The sequence below is a fragment of the Xenopus laevis genome, chromosome 6S, assembly GCF_017654675.1.
Source record: "Xenopus laevis strain J_2021 chromosome 6S, Xenopus_laevis_v10.1, whole genome shotgun sequence".
NCBI lineage: Eukaryota > Metazoa > Chordata > Amphibia > Anura > Pipidae > Xenopus > Xenopus laevis.
In genome coordinates, this window is record NC_054382.1 from 54,842,111 (window position 1) to 54,865,103 (window position 22,993).

At 42.8% G+C, this 22,993-nt stretch overlaps 1 protein-coding gene across 4 annotated transcripts in view; it reads right to left on the minus strand.

The window, feature by feature from the left end:
* septin7.S (septin 7 S homeolog) overlaps nucleotides 1-19,031 on the minus strand; it is a 169,606-nt gene extending 150,575 nt beyond the window's left edge. The window contains exons 1-2 of one of the 4 annotated variants that reach the window (XM_041567592.1): nucleotides 18,893-19,031; nucleotides 13,980-13,981 (exon numbers count right to left, since the gene is read on the minus strand). In XM_041567592.1, the coding sequence (XP_041423526.1) occupies nucleotides 13,980-13,981; nucleotides 18,893-18,896 (6 nt within the window). In that variant the 5' untranslated portion in view covers nucleotides 18,897-19,031. The remainder of the gene's footprint in view (nucleotides 1-13,979; nucleotides 13,982-18,892) is intronic. The other 3 variants (XM_041567591.1, XM_041567595.1, XM_041567594.1) reach the window with 3 other exon arrangements.
* Between the last annotated feature and the right edge of the window lie 3,962 nt (nucleotides 19,032-22,993).

Below are 22,993 nucleotides of genomic sequence, written 5' to 3' on the forward strand. Positions count from 1 at the left end.
TTTCTGCCCTGTCATTCACTCCTCATATCCAGTCACTTATTAAATCATGTCACTTCCACCTAAGGAACATATCCAAAATACGATCATTTATCACCCAAGACGCTGCCAAAATTCTTATTCACTCTCTCATCATATCGCGTCTAGAATACTGTAACTCTCTTTTAATTGGCCTCCCCCTCCAGAGACTGTAACCTCTCCAGTCCATAATGAACACTGCTGCGAGGCTCATACACCTCAGCAACCGCTCCTCCTCTGCCTCGCCATTCTGTCAATCCCTGCACTGGCTTCCGTTACCTTTCAGAATCAAATTCAAATTAATGACACTGACTTTCAAAGCACTTCATAACTCTGCCCCACCCTACATCTCTGAACTCACCTCTATATACTCACCCACTCGCTTACTACGCTCCTCTACTGACCTGCTACTCAACTCTTCTCTCATTACCTCCTCACATGCTCGCATTCAAGACTTTGCAAGGGCTGCACCCCTCCTCTGGAACGCTCTCCCACGGTCTGTCCGACTTTCTCCCAACCTTTCTGCTTTCAAGAAATCTCTGAAAACGCACTTCTTTCGAGAAGCCTACCCTCACTCTGCTTAACTACCAAACGCAACACCACATACAATACCACGTTTCTCACCCACTTAATTCAATCTTGCCCACTCCCACACCTTGTGTATTACTCCCTTCCCTTTAGACTGTATACCTATGCATAGGGCCTTCCTCACCTTTTTGTAGCTGTATTGATTGTGATGTTTGTTACTCCATATATTCTATATATGTAATTCATGTGATGTAGTTGTATGATCACATTTACTTTACAGTGCTACGCAATATGTTGGTGCTATATAAATACATGTTAATAATAAAGTGCAAACTGCCCAACTTTGGACTTACAACATCTACTATGGATAGAAAAATGTTCTCGACCCACTCTTACTGCAACGGTAATACAATTTGCACTACAAACTTGGGACAAAATCAGATGACAATACACTAGTATTTCTCCTCATAATGCAGCCTCCCCAATTTTCAATAATCCCAAATTTTCACCAGGGCTGAACCCTTTACAATTTCAATGGTGGATAGACAATGGATTTACCAAATTATTTCATCTACCCCAAGATGTCATCAAAGATTGGCCTTCGTTCCAAGCCAAATATCAAGCTCCTGCAAGCGAAATATTTCGTTTTTATCAAATACAGCATTACTTAAAGTCTATTTATGCCAAAGAACCTCAACAACCTTCCACCATACACGAAACCTACTGTTTAAAATACCCAACATCACAGAGACTCATAGGTCCACTATATAACTATTTGACTAACACCGCCCCTATAATGGAACTTAAATACATTCAGGACTGGACCCAAGAATTACAACTAGATATTCAAGAAGCGGATTGGATACAAGCAATAGAACGATCAAACTATTGTTCCATTAACATATCTGCTAAAGAAACCTCTTACAAAGTACTGAGCAGATGGTACATGGTACCTGCCCGCAAAGCCCGATGGGACCCCACTGCTAACCCTTGCTGCTTCAGAGGTTGCCCGGACCAGGGCACGATGAGTCATATTTGGTGGTCCTGCCCAAAAGCACAGAGATTCTGGCGTAGAGTATACCAATTAATCTATTCAGTACTTAACATCAACCTATTCAAATACCCAGTGCAAGCAATACTCAACTGTAAAATAAAAGATATACCAGCACCCGCACATATGCTGATAACACATATCTTTACAGTAGCAAAGCAAATTATAACAAAATCATGGCTATCCACTACCTTACAATTTGGGGAACTGAAAGCAAAAATAAACGCAACCTTTATAATGGAGAAACTAACTAGTATGCTACACAATAAACAAAAACGACTTCATGTAGTATGGGACCCCTGGATAAAATACACTTTCCCTTATGGCTTTAGTCACGCCACTTTGTCATTGTGATAATACCTGATCTCCTCTAATATGCATAGGGCAAACATAAAACGGAAAATTGAATACTGAAAACCGAATACAGGTATGCTAGAATCCCAATTGCCATATTGTACTCACTCAACTTTCACGGACGACCTATCTGTTCATAAACGGGAAGCTATTTTTTTTTTGTTTGTTATGATTTGACTCAGTTAACTAATCTATCATAACTATTTAACTCTCTCTGAAGCTAACTGTAGCCTTAATATTTACTCAACCACAGAACACTCACTATTCTTTACAGTTTATTCCAACAGAATAATGTGCTGGTGGGTTTAGCACATATTGTATAACCAATCTACCATGTGTTTGTTTTAATATAGTAGGCTATTTGATTGCATATTTTTTTCGTACTGTAATACTGCAGACATTACCAATGTAAGTACTGTTTCTATTTTTGCAGATGATACTAAATTGTGCAGAACTATAGGTTCCATGCAGGATGCTGCCACTTTGCAAAGTGATCTGTCTAAACTGGAAAACTGGGCAGCAAACTGGAAAATGAGGTTCAATGTTGATAAATGCAAGGTTATGCACTTTGGCAAAAATAATATAAATGCAAGTTATACACTAAATGGCAATGTGTTGGGAGTTTCCTTAAATGAAAAGGATCTAGGGGTCTTTGTAGATAACACGTTGTCTAATTCTGGGCAGTGTCATTCTGTGGCTACTAAAGCAAATAAAGTTCTGTCTTGCATAAAAAAGGGCATTAACTCAAGGGATGAAAACATAATTATGCCTCTTTATAGGTCCCTGGTAAGGCCTCATCTGGAGTATGCAGTTCAGTTTTGGACTCCAGTCCTTAAGAGGGATATAAATGAGCTGGAGAGAGTGCAGAGACGTGCAACTAAATTGGTTAGAGGGACGGAAGACTTAAATTATGAGGGTAGACTGTCAAGGTTGGGGTTGTTTTCTCTGGAAAAAAGGCGCTTGCGAGGGGACATGATTACACTTTACAAGTACATTAGAGGACATTATAGACAAATGGCAGGGGACCTTTTTACCCATAAAGTGGATCACCGTACCAGAGGCCACCCCTTTAGACTAGAAGAAAAGAACTTTCATTTGAAGCAACGTAGAGGGTTCTTCACAGTCAGGACAGTGAGGTTGTGGAATGCACTGCCGGGTGATGTTGTGATGGCTGATTCAGTTAATGCCTTTAAGAATGGCTTGGATGATTTTTTGGACAGACATAATATTAAAGGCTATTGTGATACTAAACTCTATAGTTAATATAGGTATGGGTATATAGAATTTTAATTAAAAGTAGGGAGGGGTGTGTGTATGGATGCTGGGTTTTCATTTGGAGGGGTTGAACTTGATGGACTTTGTCTTTTTTCAACCCAATTTAACTATGTAACTATGTAACTATGTAACTATGTAAGTGTTATCTTCCTACTGTATATGCATAATATAAAAGTGATGAAAATCTAATAAAACACCAATGTTATAAAAAAAAAAAAATCATGTTTCACATAATACAATCACATATATCAGAAATATAATTTATTTTATGTACGAGAACACAGCTGATTTGGAAAGGTCTTTGTCTCCTGAACGCGCCAAAACCAAATATATATACTGTATAGTTTTATGCAATTTCTCACTTGTATAGATCAAAATCTCCAAGCACTACACTACCAAATTTCCAAAGCACAGCTCAACAAAAAAGCATTCTTCTGATTTCAGCCAAACACTCCACTAACAGTAGGTTTACCCTAGAAAACATTATTAGAAAAGAGCAAATTCTGGCAAATCAAAAATTTGTAAATATATCTATGTACGGCAAACTTATTGCAATTCTTTCCTAAAGTAATTTTTTTTTTAGAAATTGGTGATTTTTTTGAAAAATTACCTCAAAGCTTCCAATCTACAGCATCATATTTCCCACACATCATTAGGTACTAGGGATGCACCGAATCCAGGATTCGGTTCGGGATTCGGCCTTTTTCAGCAGGATTCGGATTCGGCTGAATCCTTCTGCCCAGCAGAACCGAATCCGAATTGCGTGACTTTTTGTCGGAAAACAAGGAAGTAAAAAACGTTTTCCCCTTCCCACCCCTAATTTGCATATGCAAATTAGGGTTCGGATTCGGTTCGGTATTCGGCCAAATCCTTCATGAAAGATTCAGGGGTTCGGCCGAATCCAAAAAAGTGGATTCGGTGCATCCCTATTAGGTACCAATGTAAAACACCCTAAATATGATTTCCAGGATCAGGAACAGTTTGATGCCCAATATTTATAGGTTTACCTAAGCATGTGGCATATAGGGGCCCCAAAATATAGACACCCCATTTGAGCTATCAGTTCTGTAATTCCAGATACTGCAAAATTAACACATTTGCATTATTTTGGGGTGGGCAAACGTAGCAAAAAGTACGTTCACCCCAGAAAACCATATATTTTCGGAAAGTACACATTCCCCCATATCCAAATTGGGTATACGTGTCTTTCTACTCCAAAGCACCAAGCCACAAACCTTTCCTAAATTTGGTGATAAAGGCAGCTGTTTTTACATTTCTGAAAATCGCCTAAAAATATTGTAATTGGCCACATTTACTTCACCCAATTTTTTACATACAATTGAAAAACACCTTAGATATTGACGCCAAGGGTCTACTGAACAGTTTGATGCCCAATATGCATAGATAAACCGAAACAGCTGACATGTGAGGACCCCAACTAAAAATAGTGCATATGAATTTTCTCGGCTGCCCCTGACTGAGTATTATGTGCCACAAGACCGCCTAACAGCACAAAGACCCCAAAAAAACATATATTTTTGAAAAGAACTCATTCTAAAAAATACAAAAATTGATAAAAATGTGTTTCAAGAAAATGAGGCCTAACTAGTCTATAGAATATAATTTAAAAATTATATACAGTTATGGGATCTGTTATACAGAAAGTTTAAAATTACAGAAATGCCATCTCCCTAGACTCCATTTTATCCAAAAGATCCAAAATTTTAAAATGGTTAATTTTCCTCAGTGATATCAAACCGTACATCTACATTACTCAAAGATCCATTATCCAGAAAACCCCAGGTCCAGAGCATTCTGGATTACAGGTCCCATAACTGTATTGATATACCAGGTTTACAAAAAAAACCTTTCCAGAAACAGCCCATCCGTTCTTCATGGAATGTCAGTAACAGTACTGAGTATGGTGCACAAGCCCCCACCCCTGTGCATAAAAAAATATCTTGGGTTTAACATGAAGGAAACTTTTTTTTATTCATAAATCAGTAAAGTGCAAAGATCCATTTCCTTCGAGAATAGTCTCATATAAGGCTAATGCCATATGGAACCACTGTGTCGGCTGGATGCAGGCATGAGGTAGATTTCAGCTATGAAATGCAAAGTTTTGAGTTTAACTCCTGAAGTCTACTGCAAGTGCCTGCACCTAGCCAACACAGTGGTGCCAGGTGCAGGAACGGAGCGTAGGGGCTGATTCTGGGCCCTGTGTGGCAATAACCTTATGGTGATACACACACAGAGATACACACACACCCACACGGACCTGCCTCTCTCCTTGTGTAAGGCCAGAAGCAGTAGCTCCATTCTGTTTTCAGAGCTCTCTCCTGATCCCTCCCCTCAAAAGAACGTGTAACCATGGGCAACTCCAGTCCCTGACATCCATTAGGACTGCTGCTCTTTGCAGATCCAGCCCCTTCCATCTAGAGGAGTGTATCCAGGCAGCAGCATTGTCAGTTCAGTGGCTTTCTGAATACTCTCTCCGTTTCAGTCAGATCTGTTCAAAACTCCTGCTCTCTCCTTCAACCCCCCTCCCCCCAGACTGTGTGAAAAATAAGAATCTGTAAGGGCTAGGACACACGGGAAGATTTCAGGGAGATTAGTCGCCTGGCGACTAATCGCCGCGTCTAATCTCCCTGAATGACTCGCTGGTATCTCGCACCCGCAAGGGCTAAAGTCGCCTGTGCCTAATCACACGCGGCGACACGTTTTTCAAAGTCGCTCGAAATTGCCTCGCGAGGCAAGGCGAGCGCTGGAGTAGACACACTGAATTATTTTCAATGGGGCTGTACTCACAGAGAGGCATGTAAGCGCTGAACGCAGGTTGGGCAGGGGCGCGCCGCCAATGAGGCGAGCTGAGACGCTCGCCTCAGGCGGCAACGCCGGAGCGGTTTCCAGGGGCGGCAAAAAGCCGCTCCTGCACCTTTAAGAGCCGAATTTCCGGTTTTTAAACCGGAAATTCGGCTTTACGAATGCGAGAGAGCGCAATTGCGCTCTCCGCATTAGTGTTCCTGCCTCCCCTCCCGACAGGTAAGTCGGCGAGGGGGGGCGGCATTGCAGGAGCCGCCTCAGGCGGCCCTAAGGTACGAATCGGCACTGAGGTTGGGATACAGCATGTTGCATTTCACCTGCATTCGGCACTTACGAGCGTCTGTGTGAGTACAGCCCCATTGAAAAGAATTCAGTGCGTCTAATCCTGCGCTCCCCTGCGGCTAAACACATGAAGCCGGAACGCAGGAGAGCAAGCCCATGTCTAAGGGCCCTTAAACACCTATGTGTGCACAACACTTGCATGTTTTATTAATTAACAATGTTATGTTTTTTGCTGGCATTTCAAAGAACTAATTATGCCAAACTAATATTGTGATCCTGTTCTAAAAAACTAATTAGGTCATAAAAGTAGACCACTGGCACAAATGCAGTCCTGACCATTTGAAAAGTCTAATACCAAATTTCAAAATGCAAAGTATTTTTCTGGACTTCAGCTTCCAGAACATTACCATGATGAACTAGCCTGCAAAAATATTATGAACATACAGTTAACTCAGTGTAAAGCATTGCCGAAAGTCGGCCAGATCTCGATCGGATGGCGACATCGCCAAACGAGCGGATCTCTCCATGTATGGCCACCTTAAGAGTTGTATATATATAGAATATATTGGTGCTACATGGCTGAGAAATTGGTCCAGATGGTTATAAAGTGAGGTGTCCAGATTCGCTCATGACATTAACCTTAGTTATACAAAGTTAATTGCCAAAATAATCATTAAAATGTTTAACTGTCACATCAAGAGGGATATAAATGAGCTGGAGAGAGTGCAGAGACGTGCAACTAAATTGTTTACAGGGATGGAAGACTTAAATTATGAGGGTAGACTGTTAAGGTTGGGGTTGCGAGGGGACATGATTACACTTTACAAGTACATTAGAGAACATTATAGACAAATAGCAGGGGACCTTTTTACCCATAAAGTGGATCACCGTACCAGAGGCCACCCCTTTAGACTAGAAGACAAGAACTTTCATTTGACGCAACGTAGGGGGTTCTTCACAGTCAGGACAGTGAGGTTGTGGAATGCACTGCCGGGTGATGTTGTGATGGCTGATTCAGTTAATGCCTTTAAGAATGTATTGCAGGGGCTGGGCTGAAACCTGTAGGACTCATTGTCACAAAGTTCTTTTTTCCAAAAGTGCAACCAAGATGCCCAGAGCTCCCCAGTTAGTGGTCACCTCCAACACTTTGTATGGTTGAGTTGCCTGAAGGCAAAGAGGCAGTTTTGAAAATAACACTGGGCTGTAGGTGGCATTATCCTTTGATAGACTAGGGTACGGTTTACATTTGTACTCTAGTCTAATGTGCACTTGAAGAAAAAAGGGAACCTGTGGCTCTTCATTACGAATTATACAGACATACTCTAATTGGTGAAAGGCAACAAAGCAAGGACATGTAGTTTTTCTTTGTTTAATAAATGCTTGTCACATGGTTACTCTTAAATGTGGACATCTGTTAAAACAACTGCTTATTGTTTCACCCACACAAAGAGTTCACAGAATTCTTAAAGGAGACCCATCACCCAAAAACATAATTCAAAATCCTATTTTATCACATTAGTCAAGCAAAATTAACTTTAATTACACTATATAAATTATTTGAATCTTGCTTCCTTAGGTCTGTGAATTAATAATTATAGCAAGCAGGAGTCATTTTGTGCACACTGTTATTAAGGCAAGCCTTGCATCATCTCAGAATCTTGTTTGTGCACCAGAATGGGGGACCCGATGTCTATCCCTTGCTTCAAAAATAAATGATGAAGAGAACGGTGGAATCTGTGGAGAGCAGTGACATCTAGGAAGTGCTGAATGGAAAGTGAAAGTAATGGTCTGCCCCGCCTCTATGCCCAGGGCATAGAGGAGTGGCAGACAATATTTGATTGACAGCTGAGATTTTAAATGAGCTTACAACAACTATGAATGCTTTAATAAAAATTGGATTTCATGTTTAATTTGAAAAGGACTTTTATTATACAGATTTTTGTGTCTGGGTGACAGGTCCACTTTAATGAATTGCAAAGTCTATGTTGAAATGGTCTTTGAATTCCTAAACAAGATGAGAAAAGTTATAATACTGTGTAAATACATCAGTAATAAGAAAATTGACTTGTCTGTTGGACTAAGCAACAATTCTGCTGGAAAAAAAAGGACATGCAGTTTTAGGCTGGGAAGACCAGGTCTTGAAGATGCGGTGTAAGGCAGGACTACATCAGCATTTAGCAAGCTCCCTCTTTAGACCTTTCTACTTATTAGGTTTCAGTTGGCATGTTAAATGAACACTGTAATCATAGAATTCCCTATTTTTCCAAATTAATCAAAGATGTTTCTGGTGGTCATACGTGGAATATAAGATGCCCCCAAGGCTGTTAGTAGCTTCTTGATCCTCCCAACGGCTTGCCAGACAAAGATTTCAGGTTTTAAAATCCAATCAGGTGAGAACCGCATCAGAGTCTTCCTAGGCTCTCTATTATGGGGGCCTATGAATTTGACCAAGTAAGGTGGTGGCCAAATCAAGTAAGATCCACTTGTTTTTCTTTTATTATATGCTTTTCTTAAAGGGGTTGTTCACCTTTTAATTAACTTTTATTATGATGTAGAATGATTTTCTGAGACAATTGCAATTGTTTTTTTTTATCATTTATTTGTAGTTTTTGAGTTATTTAGCTTTTTATTCATCAGCTTTCCAGTTTACAATTTCAGCCATCTGGTTGCTAGGGTCCAAATTACCCTAGCAACCATGTATTGATTTGAATACGAGACTGGAATATGAATAGGAGGGAGACAGAGTATAAACATGAGTAATAAAAAGCAGTAATAACAATAAATCTGTAGCCTTACAGAGCATTTGTTTTTAGATAGAGTCAGTGACCTGGATTTGAAAGCTGGAAAGAGTCAGAAGAAGGCAATTAAATACAAAACTATAAAAAAGAAAAAATGAAAACCAAATGAAAAGTTGCTTAGAATTAGCCATTTTATAACATACTAAAAGTTAAATTAAAGGTGAACAACCCCTTTCAGTAAAAGTCAAGGTTACTCTGAAGTTAGCCATACAGTGTAAGTAAAGGTGGCCATACATGTAGAGATCAGATCGTTTGCCGATTTCGCCAAACAAGCGGATCTCTCCCCGAAATGCCCACATTGAGGTTGGTGATTTTGGGCTAATCCGATTGTGGGCCCTAGGGCCCAATGATTGGTTCATAATGCAGCCAATACGGGCGGCCGCAATCCAACAGGATTTTTAACCCTGCCCGATCGACATCTGGCTGACTTTAGGCCAGATAATTAGGGAAGCCCGTCGGATGGCCCCACATACTGGCCAATAAGCTGCCGACTCTATGGCCAGCTTAAAGGAACAGTTCAGTGTAAAAATAAAAACTGGATAAATAGCCTGCGCAAAATAAAAAAATGTTTCTAATATAGTTAGTTGGCCAAAATTGTAATGTATAAAGGCTGGAATGACTGGATGTCTAATATAACAGAACAGAATACTACTTCCTGCTTTCAAATCTCTAACTCTGAGTTAGTCAGCGACTTTAAGGGGGGGCCACATGGGACAGAACTATTCAGTGAGTTTGCAATTGATCCTCAGCATTCAGCTCAGCTTCAAAACCAACAGTTATGACCCATGTGGCCTCCCCTCAAGTCACTGAAAGCAAGAGAGCTGCAAAGCAGGAAGTAGTGTTCTGGCTATTATGTTACACATCCAGTCACTCCAGCCTTTATACATTACATTGTTGGCGAACTAACTATATTAGAAACATTTTAATTTTGCACAGCCTATCTATTTACCAAGTTTTTATTTGTATAATAAACAATTCCTTAAGAGGTTGGTGGAGGGCTGAATTCACCACCACCCAGTCACTCCCACGCAAGAGAAGGGGCAGGACAAGCCCAGGTATATAAATAGTTGCAGCACGGAGGGCTGGGTGCAGGTTAGCATCAGGTACAAGTCAATTTTTTTTCGACCTGCTTATCACAAACCACAGTGAAGCAGAGGAGATGGAATAAGTTATTTAATTAAATCATTAATCCCCCTATAATAAAAAATATTATGCTAATAGGACACTAATGTAATCAATCTGCCACTTCCCACAGAAAACTATGAGAAATGTTGTGCCTATCATAGATACTAGCAATGACAAGTAAGCACTGCACAGTGATGTCCATCTGTCAGCAGCAGTGTCTGTCATACATCCAGCATTTGCTATGCTATTCCATAGTAAAAGTCACAGCTGATAAAGGATGTTTTTAATTCAGGTATTATGGTTCTCACTGAGAGCTTCACGACATTCAAAATTAAACAAGCATCATTAACCCTAAATAAAGATACTAACATATTTAAAATGGATGCATCCTTAAAGGAGAACTAAACCCTAAAATGAATAGGGCTAAAAACGCCATTTTTTATAAGGACCTTATTGCACCAGTTCTAAAGTTTAAGCTTCTCAATAACATCAATGATCCAGGATGTCAAACTTGTCACAGGGGGTAACCATCTTGGAAAGCGTCTGCAACACTCACATGCTCAGTGGGCTCTGAGCAGCTGTTGAGAAGCTAAGCTTGGGGGTCGTGGCAAATTATCAAGCAGAAAATGAGGTTGGCCTGTCATATAAGCTGATGTTACACGTTTAAATTCTGATGTTAGTTGCACTGGTTTCTGTGTTGCCATGTAGTAATTATCCATATTAATTAATAATCAGCCTCATACTGTTACATTTCTATTGTATGTGTACTGTATATTGTGAGTGGGTCCCTAAACTCAGTAAGTGACAGCAGCACAGAGCATGTGCAGTGAGTCAGCAAAAAAGAAGATGGGGAGCCACTGGGACATCTTTGGAGATACAGATCTTTACTGCTAAAGGGCCGTGGTTGCCTTGGGCTGGTACAGAAGCACAAACAATAATGTACAAAATTTCTAGTCTACTTCTTTAGTTTAACTTTCCTTTAAACAGGCTGCCTGTTAAGCAAAGAATAACATATAAACTCCTTCTACTAACATTCAAAGCCCTTCACTCCTCTACACTCACTACAGTTCTTCTCTAATCTCGCTATATGTTACTGCTCGTCTGCTCCGCTCCTCTCAGAGCCACCTTCTCTTCACACCATCCACATCCACTGCCACGTCTTGTCTCAAACCTTTCTATCTTGCTGCTGCTTCCCTCTGGAATTCCATCCCTGAATTCCTCAGTAAGGAACCCTCTCTCAATCTCTTCAAGAAAAGAGCACTTGTGGAGCACTATACCTTACCTTGTGCATTTTTTCATCTCCAATTTGTGCCTGTATGTTAGCCTCCTATCCACTTAGACTGTAAGCTGTACAGGGCAGAGAGATCCTTCCCACTATGTTGCATACCACATAGCACTTAAGATCTTTGTCCTGATATGATTCTGTATATATTATATTTATTATGTGATTTGTCTTCCCCATGTATACTTTTATATATATATATTGTACTTTTATGCACTGTTCAGCACTGCTGCTCCTTAACAACGCTTTACAAATAAAATTATACATACATACAAATAAACATGCATCCAAATTGTAGTGATGGTATAAAAATGTTCTTTCTACTAGAAAAACTATGGGTTTTTTTCCCACTAAAATGAATATTGCAACATGCACAATGTGATTCGAAATAACAGTTGACCTATCGTGCGTATAAAGAAGGAAAGAGGTGTTCAATGTATACTAAAAGTACACGTTCATGTATTCCTCCATTTTATGTGGGCCAAAGTATGTAAAGATTGCTTGTTTTGGCGATATTGAAGTATTGATATCAAAAGTGGATTTGTGAATGGCTAGCTTTAGGCAAGTTAAAATAAGTGTGAAACCCTGGTACTAGTTTCTCCATTATGTCAGAAAATACTTAAGTCCTACCAGAGCCGGACTGGGTGCAAAAAGCAGCCCGGGCAAAAAACAAACAAAGCACCCCACATGTAAACACACACACACAAACACACACAAAGAGACACACAACCACAGAGAGACACAAACACAGAGAGACACACACAGAGACACAAACACACAGAGACACACAAACACAAAAAGACACACAAACAGAGAGACACACAGACACACGCAGAGACACACATAAAGAGACACAAACACACAAAGAGACACACAAACACACAAAGAGACACACAAACACACAAAGAGACACACAAACACAGAGAGACACAGAGACACAAATACACACACAGACAGAGACACACAAACACACAAAAAGACACAAACACAGAGAGACACACACAGAGAGACACACAAACACAGAGAGACACAAACACACAGACACCCCTACCTCTCCTAGGAGCTTCGTGAAACAGCACGGGAATTCTGACACCTCCTAGCCCGTCTGCTGGCCAATCACCTTTGCCTTTCCCTGACTGATCTTAGGAGGAGGGAGGAGGAACACGCAGCGTGTGTGTGTGTGTGTGTGTGAAGGAGAAGCACAGCGTACATGCTGTAAGTCTCTCCCCCCGCCCAGACGCCGCAAATTAGAAGCAGCCAATTTCTAAGGTAAATGGAGCGGCACTTCGGGAAATTGGCCGAACTGACAGATTGTCAGTCCGGGCCTGAGTCCTACACAGAAGACAGGACATTCAAGAAAAATACATTCAGGAGAAATAGGCCACTTTATTCACAAAAGAAGATTTAAAGTAAAGCTGGCCTTACATTGAAAAATCTGATCTTTCACTGATATGAGATGGGTGATGTAAGGCTTCACTCCAAGATTTTTAAAATTTTTAAGATTTTTGGCCAGATATTGGTAAAGCAGGCCTGGCAGAGGGCCCATTTACTGGCCAATTAAGCTTAAATCTACCCAGGTACAGCAACTTTAAGGCACACACCCAACCACACATAAAGGTAAAACCTAATGGGAAATTCAAAAATGTGAATGACCTAAGTAACAAATATAATCCATTAATGACCATAATCAAAGAATGCTAAGATAGACAAGAAATTAGCAGATATAATTTGTACAGTTGGTAGGAAAACATTGTTGGCTATTAGTTGTCCCGCCACTACGAGAATTGGTAAAAACCGAACTGTATTTTGTTTACCGTATGGACTGTTTAGAAGCTACTTTCAGTAGAGTCAAGTCTCGTGTTTTTGACACTTAAGCAAATTATTTTCAAACATTGCCTTTACAAAAGTAACAAGAAATATCCTATGTTTTCAGATTTACTACTTGCCACATGTTTGAGGAGATGACATGAAGGAATCCATTACCATTTAGGAATAAATTATGGGTAGGTTTTACAATTTGGTATTATCTGACCCCCAAGATTTAATCCTTGTTGACTAAACACTTTAGAATTGAGGTGATTCAGGGAAAGGAACAAATTCCTAATTTACATTTCGTCTGATATTTAAATATACATACACAATTTGCAATTTAATTCTGGGGAAGGCAGAACAAAGTGTGCAGACAGGACCCACATTTTATAGGATTCAAGTAACATGTTTATGTATTCATTTATGGTTGGGCAAATAAAGACTTTTTTTTAAAAAAAAAGATAGTTTAGAAGTTTGCACTAACAGGTAATTCATAATGCTGATAATAAATTGATAATTAAACAGCAGCGGTATCAATTATCAAAAATGTCAAAGATGAGCAATGCACAGGACATTTTCTTCCAAAGCCAAGCACTGTTTTGACATGCAGGATATGCAACCTGTGTGACTAGACTACTGCTATATGTAAAGCCTTTACCATTTTAAAACAAGTTAATGAGATCATTTGAGAGATTTCTATCAGACCATTTTTAAACATGTTCATTACTAGAGAACCAGTGGGGAGAAGTACCATCTACCAAGCTTAAATTCATAATATGCCCTATATTTTTATTTACTGTAAATTGTACAAGGGCTAAGAAAAGAAACAAGCTAAAATTAGTTGCAGCAGTCAAGCCAGATGTACAAATGATTGCTGTGAAACTAGAAAAGCAGCAGTTGTGCAGATAAGTAACTTTGATGTCAAAATAATGGATGTGACCATTAAGGTCTGACCAGGAAAAGGAACAGAAACAAAACGATACAAAAGAAAAAAAGAAGTTTTTTAACAATTTATTCTAAATATCCAAATAATAGACTGGCAATAGCAAACACTCCTTGAAAGCCCAATTCAGAAGTAACAAATGTCCTGTGACAATTAAGAAATATTAGCATGCCACTTCAGTCCCACTGAAGTACAGAAGTCCTTGTCTCTCGCACACAAACTCTCCCACCAAGTCTCCCTGTTGCCCTATTCATTGCCCAGCTAGCCCCTACTCCCAGCAAGTACCTATTGTTCTCAGGTAGGTGTGCCTTTAACTCTTGAAGAGCTGGTCATAAAGAAATCAGCTGGATTTCAGGACAGTTCTCCACAGATCCATCACATAGCTCCCCCCCCCCAGAAAAAGGTGTGTTGATGGGGCTCCCCTCAGTAGGGAGAGGCCCAGACACACTAGAAATTCAACTAGTATGTGGCACATTCATATGTTCTACTGGCTTTAAGTAAATATACGATATAAGAAAAATCAAATGAATTGAGAATGCCAACCAGCAGTGTTCAATCTAGGGCTTCTGTTGAAACCAAACCAAGGTCAGGTAGACCAACTAAAATTTCAGCCACAACTGCCACAAAAATTGTTTGGGATGCAAGGAAAAACCCACAAATAACTTCAGGTGAAATACAGGACTCTCTGAAAAAATGTGGTGTGGCTGTTTCAAGATGCACAATAAGGAGGCACTTGAAGAAAGATGGGCTGCATGGTCGAGTTGCCAGAAGAAAGCCATTACTACGCAAAAGCAACAAAGTATCCCGTTTACAATATGCTAAACATCACAGAGACAAGCCTCAAACCTGGCACAAAGTCATTTGGAGTGATGAGACTAAAATTGAACTTTTTGGCCACAACCAGAAATGCTACATTTGGAGAGGAGTCAACAAGGCCTATGATGAAAGGTTCACCATTCCTACTGTGAAACATGGTGGTGGATCGCTGATGTTTTGGAGATATGGTCAGAAATGATGGAAAAAGTAATGCAGTAAGTTATCAAAAAACACTGGAGGAAAATTTGCACTCATCAGCTCGGAAGCTGCGCATAGGACGAACTTGGACATTCCAACATGACAATGATCCAAAACACAAGGCCAAGTCGATCTGTCATTGGCTACAGCAAAATAAAGTGAAGGTTCTGGAGTGGCCATCTCAGTCTCCTGACCTCAATATCATTGAGCACTCTGGGGAGACCTCAAATGTGCAGTTCATTCAAGACAGCCCAAGAATTTACGGGAACTGGAGGCTTTTTGCCAGGAAGAATGGGCAGCTTTACCGTCTGAGAAGATAAAGAGCCTCATCCACAACTTCCACAAAAGACTTCAAGCTGTCATTGATGTTAAAGGGGGCAATACACGGTATTAAGAACTGGAGTATGTAAGTTTTGATTAGGGTCATTTGGGTAGTTTGTATAGTGATTATGATTTAAAAAGAGTAAACACAGTTGTTTGACAATAAATGGCTTCAGCCAACCGCTAACCATGAGTGAAAGAAACGATTTTGTGTTATCATTCATATTTTCTGAAAAATGGTTAAGAAATCATAAATTCTGCCAGGGTATGTAAACTTATGATAACAACTGTATATTCCCCAATGGGCTTCGTATGTGGCATGACATAGCTGGGTGTGGTGCTGTAGAGTCTGTATAGGCTGCCATGTTTAGAAGGCCGATAATGGAAGCCAATATTTTCCACTCCCTGTTTTTAGACCACACCCACATTAAACCACACCAATGTTACCCCATGTCCACATTATAGTACACCAAAAAAACAAATGGTTGGTGCTCACTGCAGAGATATTTCACTCATATGTGAAAAAAAAAGTTAAACAATATTAAGACATACCCTTAAAGGAGAAGGAATAGCATTTTACACTTGGGGGTGCCAAAAGTTAGGCACCCCCAAGTGACTACTTTTACTTGCCTGACAGCCCGGACCGGTGCTCCTATCAGCAGAAAGACGCACCGGCCGGGGTTCTTCTAGCGAGCACCACAGAGAGATCCTCTTCCTGCTTCTTCTGGTCTTCTCGCAGTTGTGCATGTATAGTAGAGCGAAAAGCAAACTTTAATGAAAAAGCCGGCTATTTTGCTGTACTGCGCATGCGTCTGCCCTGGGAAATTGCATAAACGATGAAGCAGGAAGAGGATCTCTCCGTGGTGCTCGCTAGAAAAACCCCGGGCTGGTGCAGTTTTCTGCTGATCGGAGCAACAGTCCGGGGTGTGGGGGTGACTAACTTTTGGCACCCCAATTGTAAAATGCTGTTCCTTCTCCATTAAATACATATACCTTCTCCTCCCCTGTGGATAACACAACACATAATTAAAAACCTTAGGGGCCCCTAACAATATTTTTTAAATGATAAACCCCCAGAACCAATACCAAGCTTATGTTCAAAAGACAGAGCAAGGCACACACATGGAGCACAGGGAAGGCAGAGTATGGCACACCCAAGCACAATAGTATGGCACACCCAGGGAGCATAGGGCAGGCATAGACTGTCACACCCAGGGAGCATAGGGCAGGCAGAGTATGGCACACACAGGGAGCATAGGGTGGGCAGAGTATGGCACACACAGGGAGCATAGGGAGGGCAGAGTATGACACACACGGAACATAGGGAAGGCAGAGTATGACGCACACACAGGAAGCATAGGGAAGGCAGAGTATGGCACACACAGGGAGCAATGGGCAGGCATAGACTGTCACACCCAGGGAGCATAGTGCAGGCAGAGTATGGCACACACAGGGAACATAGAGCAGGCAAAGTATAGCACACACAGGGAGCATGAGGAAGGCAGAACAGAGCAGGAGATATGGAAACCCATCAGGACCACTCTAAGATGTACTACATATACAGTTGTAGTGCTGGCACTCCATTAGCATTTTGAATAAGGTTTCAGTCTGGGTCTCAGGTGTGAACAGTACAGGGCTTTAGGGGTGTGAACAATAGAGGTTGTCACAGATGTGAACAAAGCAGGGGGATTACACGTGTGAACAATACAGGGGATTACAGTCTGAATTTGAGGTTTAAACAATGAAGGGGCCAGTTATCTCTGTTGTGATACCTTTGAAATCTTACACGTGATAAGCAGACACAGTAGACTGGCTTTCATGTGGGGAGCCACACAAGGGGGGGTCAGTTGGACAGCCCTGCCCTAGATGGCTGTGGGCATTCAGCCTGTAAATGGGAGCTGGAGCCACACCTGTAACAGGTTTCAGTTCTGTGATGCAATTCCTTGGGTGGTATTCGATTGAGAGGCAGCAAGTAGGTATGGGTTCCTAGTCTCCAGTCTTGGTTCACAGGTTTCTTTAACAGATCCTGACAGAGCCGATTGTCCAAGGCAACTGCATTGCGGCTTTCCAGAAATGTATCTGCCAGTCTAGCAGCTTCCTCTAGGGTGAGTGGTGATCGATCCCACACCCACACTTGCAGGGGCACATTGCTCTACAAATCGCCAGTGGGAATGGCACTTGCAACGCTTCGTTTTCCGAAGCTGCCTCACAAAGAAACTTTGGGCAACTTTTGAATAGGTGAAGCGATCTGAGTGCCATCCCGCCTGCGATTTACATTCTAGCCGGCAGGAATGCATTTAGGGGAGATTAGTCACCCGAAGAAGAGGCGATTTATTGCTGGGCGACTAATCAACCCCAGTAGCCTCGTGAGCCACTGTCCTTAAAAAAATTTTTTTTTACTAAGCACAGGTAGTGTACAGCCCATGTTAAAATGTAGTTTGAGATATAAGAGCAAAAGTAAAAAATGGTATTGTATATAATAAAATGTTATGCCTATAGTGGAGATCGCATTCCTATTCCTGTTGCATTCACTGTTCCTGCGCATATGTGCTACTCCACCAATGATATCCAATCACCAGAAAACATTTTTTCCTTGCTTACAGTGGCTTAAATAATTAACAAATGTACACTTTATGCTACATAAATAAGATTGTGCTTTACAGTCACGTAAATATTCGGCATCCTTAACAATGTAAAGTTGACTATTCCCCACCAAATACAATGGCGAAGAATGTCCACACCCAAAACATGCACAAACAAGCAAATTTGTCAACACTCCATGTTGTTCATGCTACAATTCGTCTTTCAAGTAATCATTCCAAAAAGATGATCAACATAGCATTTATAAACTTTGCTGCTGAATTAAAACTCTCAAAATCTTCATTAAATCGCTGAAAATGAGAGCTCAGCAACAGCTGAGAAGTTCTGAGTATCCAAAAACAAGCGATACGTGCCTATTAAGATACTGAACGATAATATAATATAGTACCATTATGTATAACCCGCTGTATCGTACCACACATTACCACTGAAGGCCTTCTATACAGTTGTATAGATATTTACTGTCAACGCTCTTTCCAAAATATGGCACAACCGAGATAAAGCTACTCTTAGCCCTTCCATCTTCCAGCAGGGCCTCCTATTCGTTCCATGATCTCTTCCCCTGTCACAAAAAGGCCCTCCCTGCAGCCCGTCCGTACAAGATTAAGGCTGACAATCATTGCAGAATCACCATGACAAAGCATATACAAGATATTAGAGAAAATACTAACCCATGGTTCGAACAGGGCTGTAGAGTCAGGGTAGCGGCTAGTTCCTATCGTTAGCGGCTAGTTCCTATCCTCTGAAGGGACCTCCGTGACGTAACTGTCATGTGGTAATACCTTGTGACCGCTCCATTGCGCATTACCCATTATTGAGCTGTACAGTCAAACAGGCAGGAGCGCTAATAGATTCTACTGGCAGGCAGCGAACATTTCATAGGACCTGCAAATTTTAATCTCCGTGCCTGGCATCTTGTAATGTAGGTTTAGTACAGGCTGTAACCTCTACGATAGATTTTGGGGCAGTTACTTTGTCACTGGATATTTGTATCTCACTGTGGCTCTGATTTTCTGTGGGCTATGGGGGGGTAATCACTGTGCCTCTGATTTGCTGTGGGGGGGGGATTATCACTGTGCCTCTGATTTTCTGTGGGCTATGGGGGGGGTATCACTATGCCTCTGATTTTCTGTGGGCTATGGGGGGTATCGTTGTGCCTCTGATTTTCTGTGGGCTATTGGGGGGGGGGGTATCACTGTGCCTCTGATTTTCTTTTGGCTATGGGGGGGTATCACTGTGCCTCTGATTTTCTGTGGGCTATGGGGGGAATATCACTGTGTATCTGATTTTCTGTGGGCTATGGGGGGGTTATCACTGTGCATCTGATTTTCTGTTGGCTATGGGGGGGTTATCACTGTGCCTGTGATTTTCTGTGGGCCATGGGGGGTCACTGCCTCTGATTTTCTGTGTGCTATGGGGGGGTTGTCACTGTACCTCTGATTTTCTGTGGGCTATGGGGGGTATCACTGTGCCTTTGATTTTCTGTGGGCTATGGGGGTGTCACCGTGCCTCTGATTTTCTGTGTGCTATGGGGGGTATCACTGTGCATCTGATTTTCTGTGGGCTATGGGGGGGGGTATCACTGTGCCTCTGATTTGCTATGGGGGCTATCACTGTGCCTCTGATTTTCTGTGGGCTATGGGGGGGTATCACTGTGCCTGTGATTTTCTGTGGGCTATGGGGGGTCACTGCCTCTGATTTTCTGTGTGCTATGGGGGGGTTGTCACTGTGCCTCTGATTTTCTGTGGGCTATCACGGTGCCTTTGATTTTCTGTGGGCTATGGGGGTGTCACCGTGCCTCTGATTTTCTGTGTGCTATGGGGGGTATCACTGTGCATCTGATTTTCTGTGGGCTATGGGGGGGGTATCACTGTGCCTCTGATTTGCTATGGGGGCTATCACTGTGCCTCTGATTTTCTGTGGGCTATGGGGGGGTATCACTGTGCCTGTGATTTTCTGTGGGCTATGGGGGGTCACTGCCTCTGATTTTCTGTGTGCTATGGGGGGGTTGTCACTGTGCCTCTGATTTTCTGTGGGCTATGGGGGGTATCACTGTGCCTTTGATTTTCTGTGGGCTATGGGGGTGTCACCGTGCCTCTGATTTTCTGTGTGCTATGGGGGGTATCACTGTGCATCTGATTTTCTGTGGGCTATGGGGGGGGGTATCACTGTGCCTCTGATTTGCTATGGGGGCTATCACTGTGCCTCTGATTTTTCTGTGGGCTATGGGGGGGTATCACTGTGCCTGTGATTTTCTGTGGGCTATGGGGGGTCACTGCCTCTGATTTTCTGTGTGCTATGGGGGGGTTGTCACTGTGCCTCTGATTTTCTGTGGGCTATGGGGGGTATCACTGTGCCTTTGATTTTCTGTGGGCTATGGGGGTGTCACCGTGCCTCTGATTTTCTGTGTGCTATGGGGGGTATCACTGTGCCTCTGATTTTCTGTGGGCTATGGGGGGGTATCACTGTGTCTCTGATTTTCTGTGGGCTGTGGGGGGGGGTATCACTGTCCCTCTGATTTTCTGTGGGCTATGGGGGGGGTATCACTGTCCCTCTGATTTTCTGTGGGCTATGGGGGGGGGTATCACTGTCCCTCTGATTTTCTGTGGGCTATGGGGGGGGTATCACTGTGCCTCTGATTTTCTGTGGGCTATGGAGGGTATTACTATGCCTCTGATTTGCTATAGGGAGTATCACTGTGCCTCTGATTTTCTGTGGGCTAAGGGGGGGATATCACTGTGCCTCTGATTTTCTGTGGGCTATGGGGGGGGTTCACTGTGCCTCTGATTTTCTGTGGGCTATGGGGGGTATCACTGTGCCTCTTTGATTTTCGGTGGTCTATGTGGGGGTATCACTGTGCCTCTGATTTGCTGTGGGCTATGGGGGGGTATCACTGTGCCTCTGGTTTTCTGTGGGCTATGTGGGGGTATCACTGTGCCTCTGATTTTCTGTGGGCTATGGGGGTATCACTGTGTCTCTGATTTTCTGTGGGCTATGGGGGGTATCACTGTGCCTCTGATTTTCTGTGGGCTATGGGGGTATTACTGTGCCTCTGATTTGCTTTGGGGGGTATCACTGTGCCTCTGATCTTGTGTGGGTTATAGGGGGGTATCACTGTGCCTCTGATTTTCTGTGGGCTATGGGGGGGTATCACTGTGCCTCTGATTTGCTATGGGGGGTACCACTGTGCCTCTGATTTTCTGTGGGCTATGGGGGGTTTCACTGTGCCTCTGATTTTCTGTGGGCTATGGCGGGTATCACTGTGCCTCTGATTTGCTATGGGGGGTACCACTGTGCCTCTGATTTTCTGTGGGCTATGGGGGGCTTCACTGTACCTCTGATTTTCTGTGGGCTATGGGGGGTATCACTGTGCCTCTCATTTTCTGTGGGCTATGGGGGGTATCACTGTCCCTCTGGTTTTCTGTGGGCTATGGGGGGGGTATCACTGTGCCTCTGATTTTCTATGGGCTATGGGGGGTATCACTGTGCCTCTTATTTTCTATGGGCTATGGGGGGTATCACTGTGCCTCTTATTTGCTATGGGGAGTATCACTGTGCCTCTGATCTTCTGTGGGCTATAGGGGGGTATCACTGTGCCTCTGATTTTCTGTGGGCTATGGGGGGGTATCACTGTGCCTCTGATTTGCTATGGGGAGTACCACTGTGCCTCTGATTTGCTGTGGGCTATGAGGGGGTATCACTGTGCCTCTGATTTTCTGTGGGCTATGTGGGGGTATCACTGTGCCTCTGATTTGCTATGGGGGGTACCACTGTGCCTCTGATTTTCTGTGGGCTATAGGGGGGTATCACTGTGCCTCTGATTTTCTGTGGGGGTATCACTGTGCCTCTGATTTGCTATGGGGGGTATCACTGTGCCTCTGATTTTCTGTGGGCTATGGGTGTGTCACCGTGCCTCTGATTTTCTGTGTGCTATGGGGGGTATCACTGTGCATCTGATTTTCTGTGGGCTATGGGGGGGGTATCACTGTGCCTCTGATTTGCTATGGGGGCTATCACTGTGCCTCTGATTTTCTGTGGGCTATGGGGGGGTATCACTGTGCCTGTGATTTTCTGTGGGCTATGGGGGGTCACTGCCTCTGATTTTCTGTGTGCTATGGGGGGGTTGTCACTGTGCCTCTGATTTTCTGTGGGCTATGGGGGGTATCACTGTGCCTTTGATTTTCTGTGGGCTATGGGGGTGTCACCGTGCCTCTGATTTTCTGTGTGCTATGGGGGGTATCACTGTGCATCTGATTTTCTGTGGGCTATGGGGGGGGGTATCACTGTCCCTCTGATTTTCTGTGGGCTATGGGGGGGGGTATCACTGTCCCTCTGATTTTCTGTGGGCTATGGGGGGGTATCACTGTGCCTGTGATTTTCTGTGGGCTATGGGGGGTCACTGCCTCTGATTTTCTGTGTGCTATGGGGGGGTTGTCACTGTGCCTCTGATTTTCTGTGGGCTATGGGGGGTATCACTGTGCCTTTGATTTTCTGTGGGCTATGGGGGTGTCACCGTGCCTCTGATTTTCTGTGTGCTATGGGGGGTATCACTGTGCATCTGATTTTCTGTGGGCTATGGGGGGGTATCACTGTGCCTCTGATTTGCTATGGGGGCTATCACTGTGCCTCTGATTTTCTGTGGGCTATGGGGGTGTCACCGTGCCTCTGATTTTCTGTGTGCTATGGGGGGTATCACTGTGCATCTGATTTTCTGTGGGCTATGGGGGGGGGTATCACTGTGCCTCTGATTTGCTATGGGGGCTATCACTGTG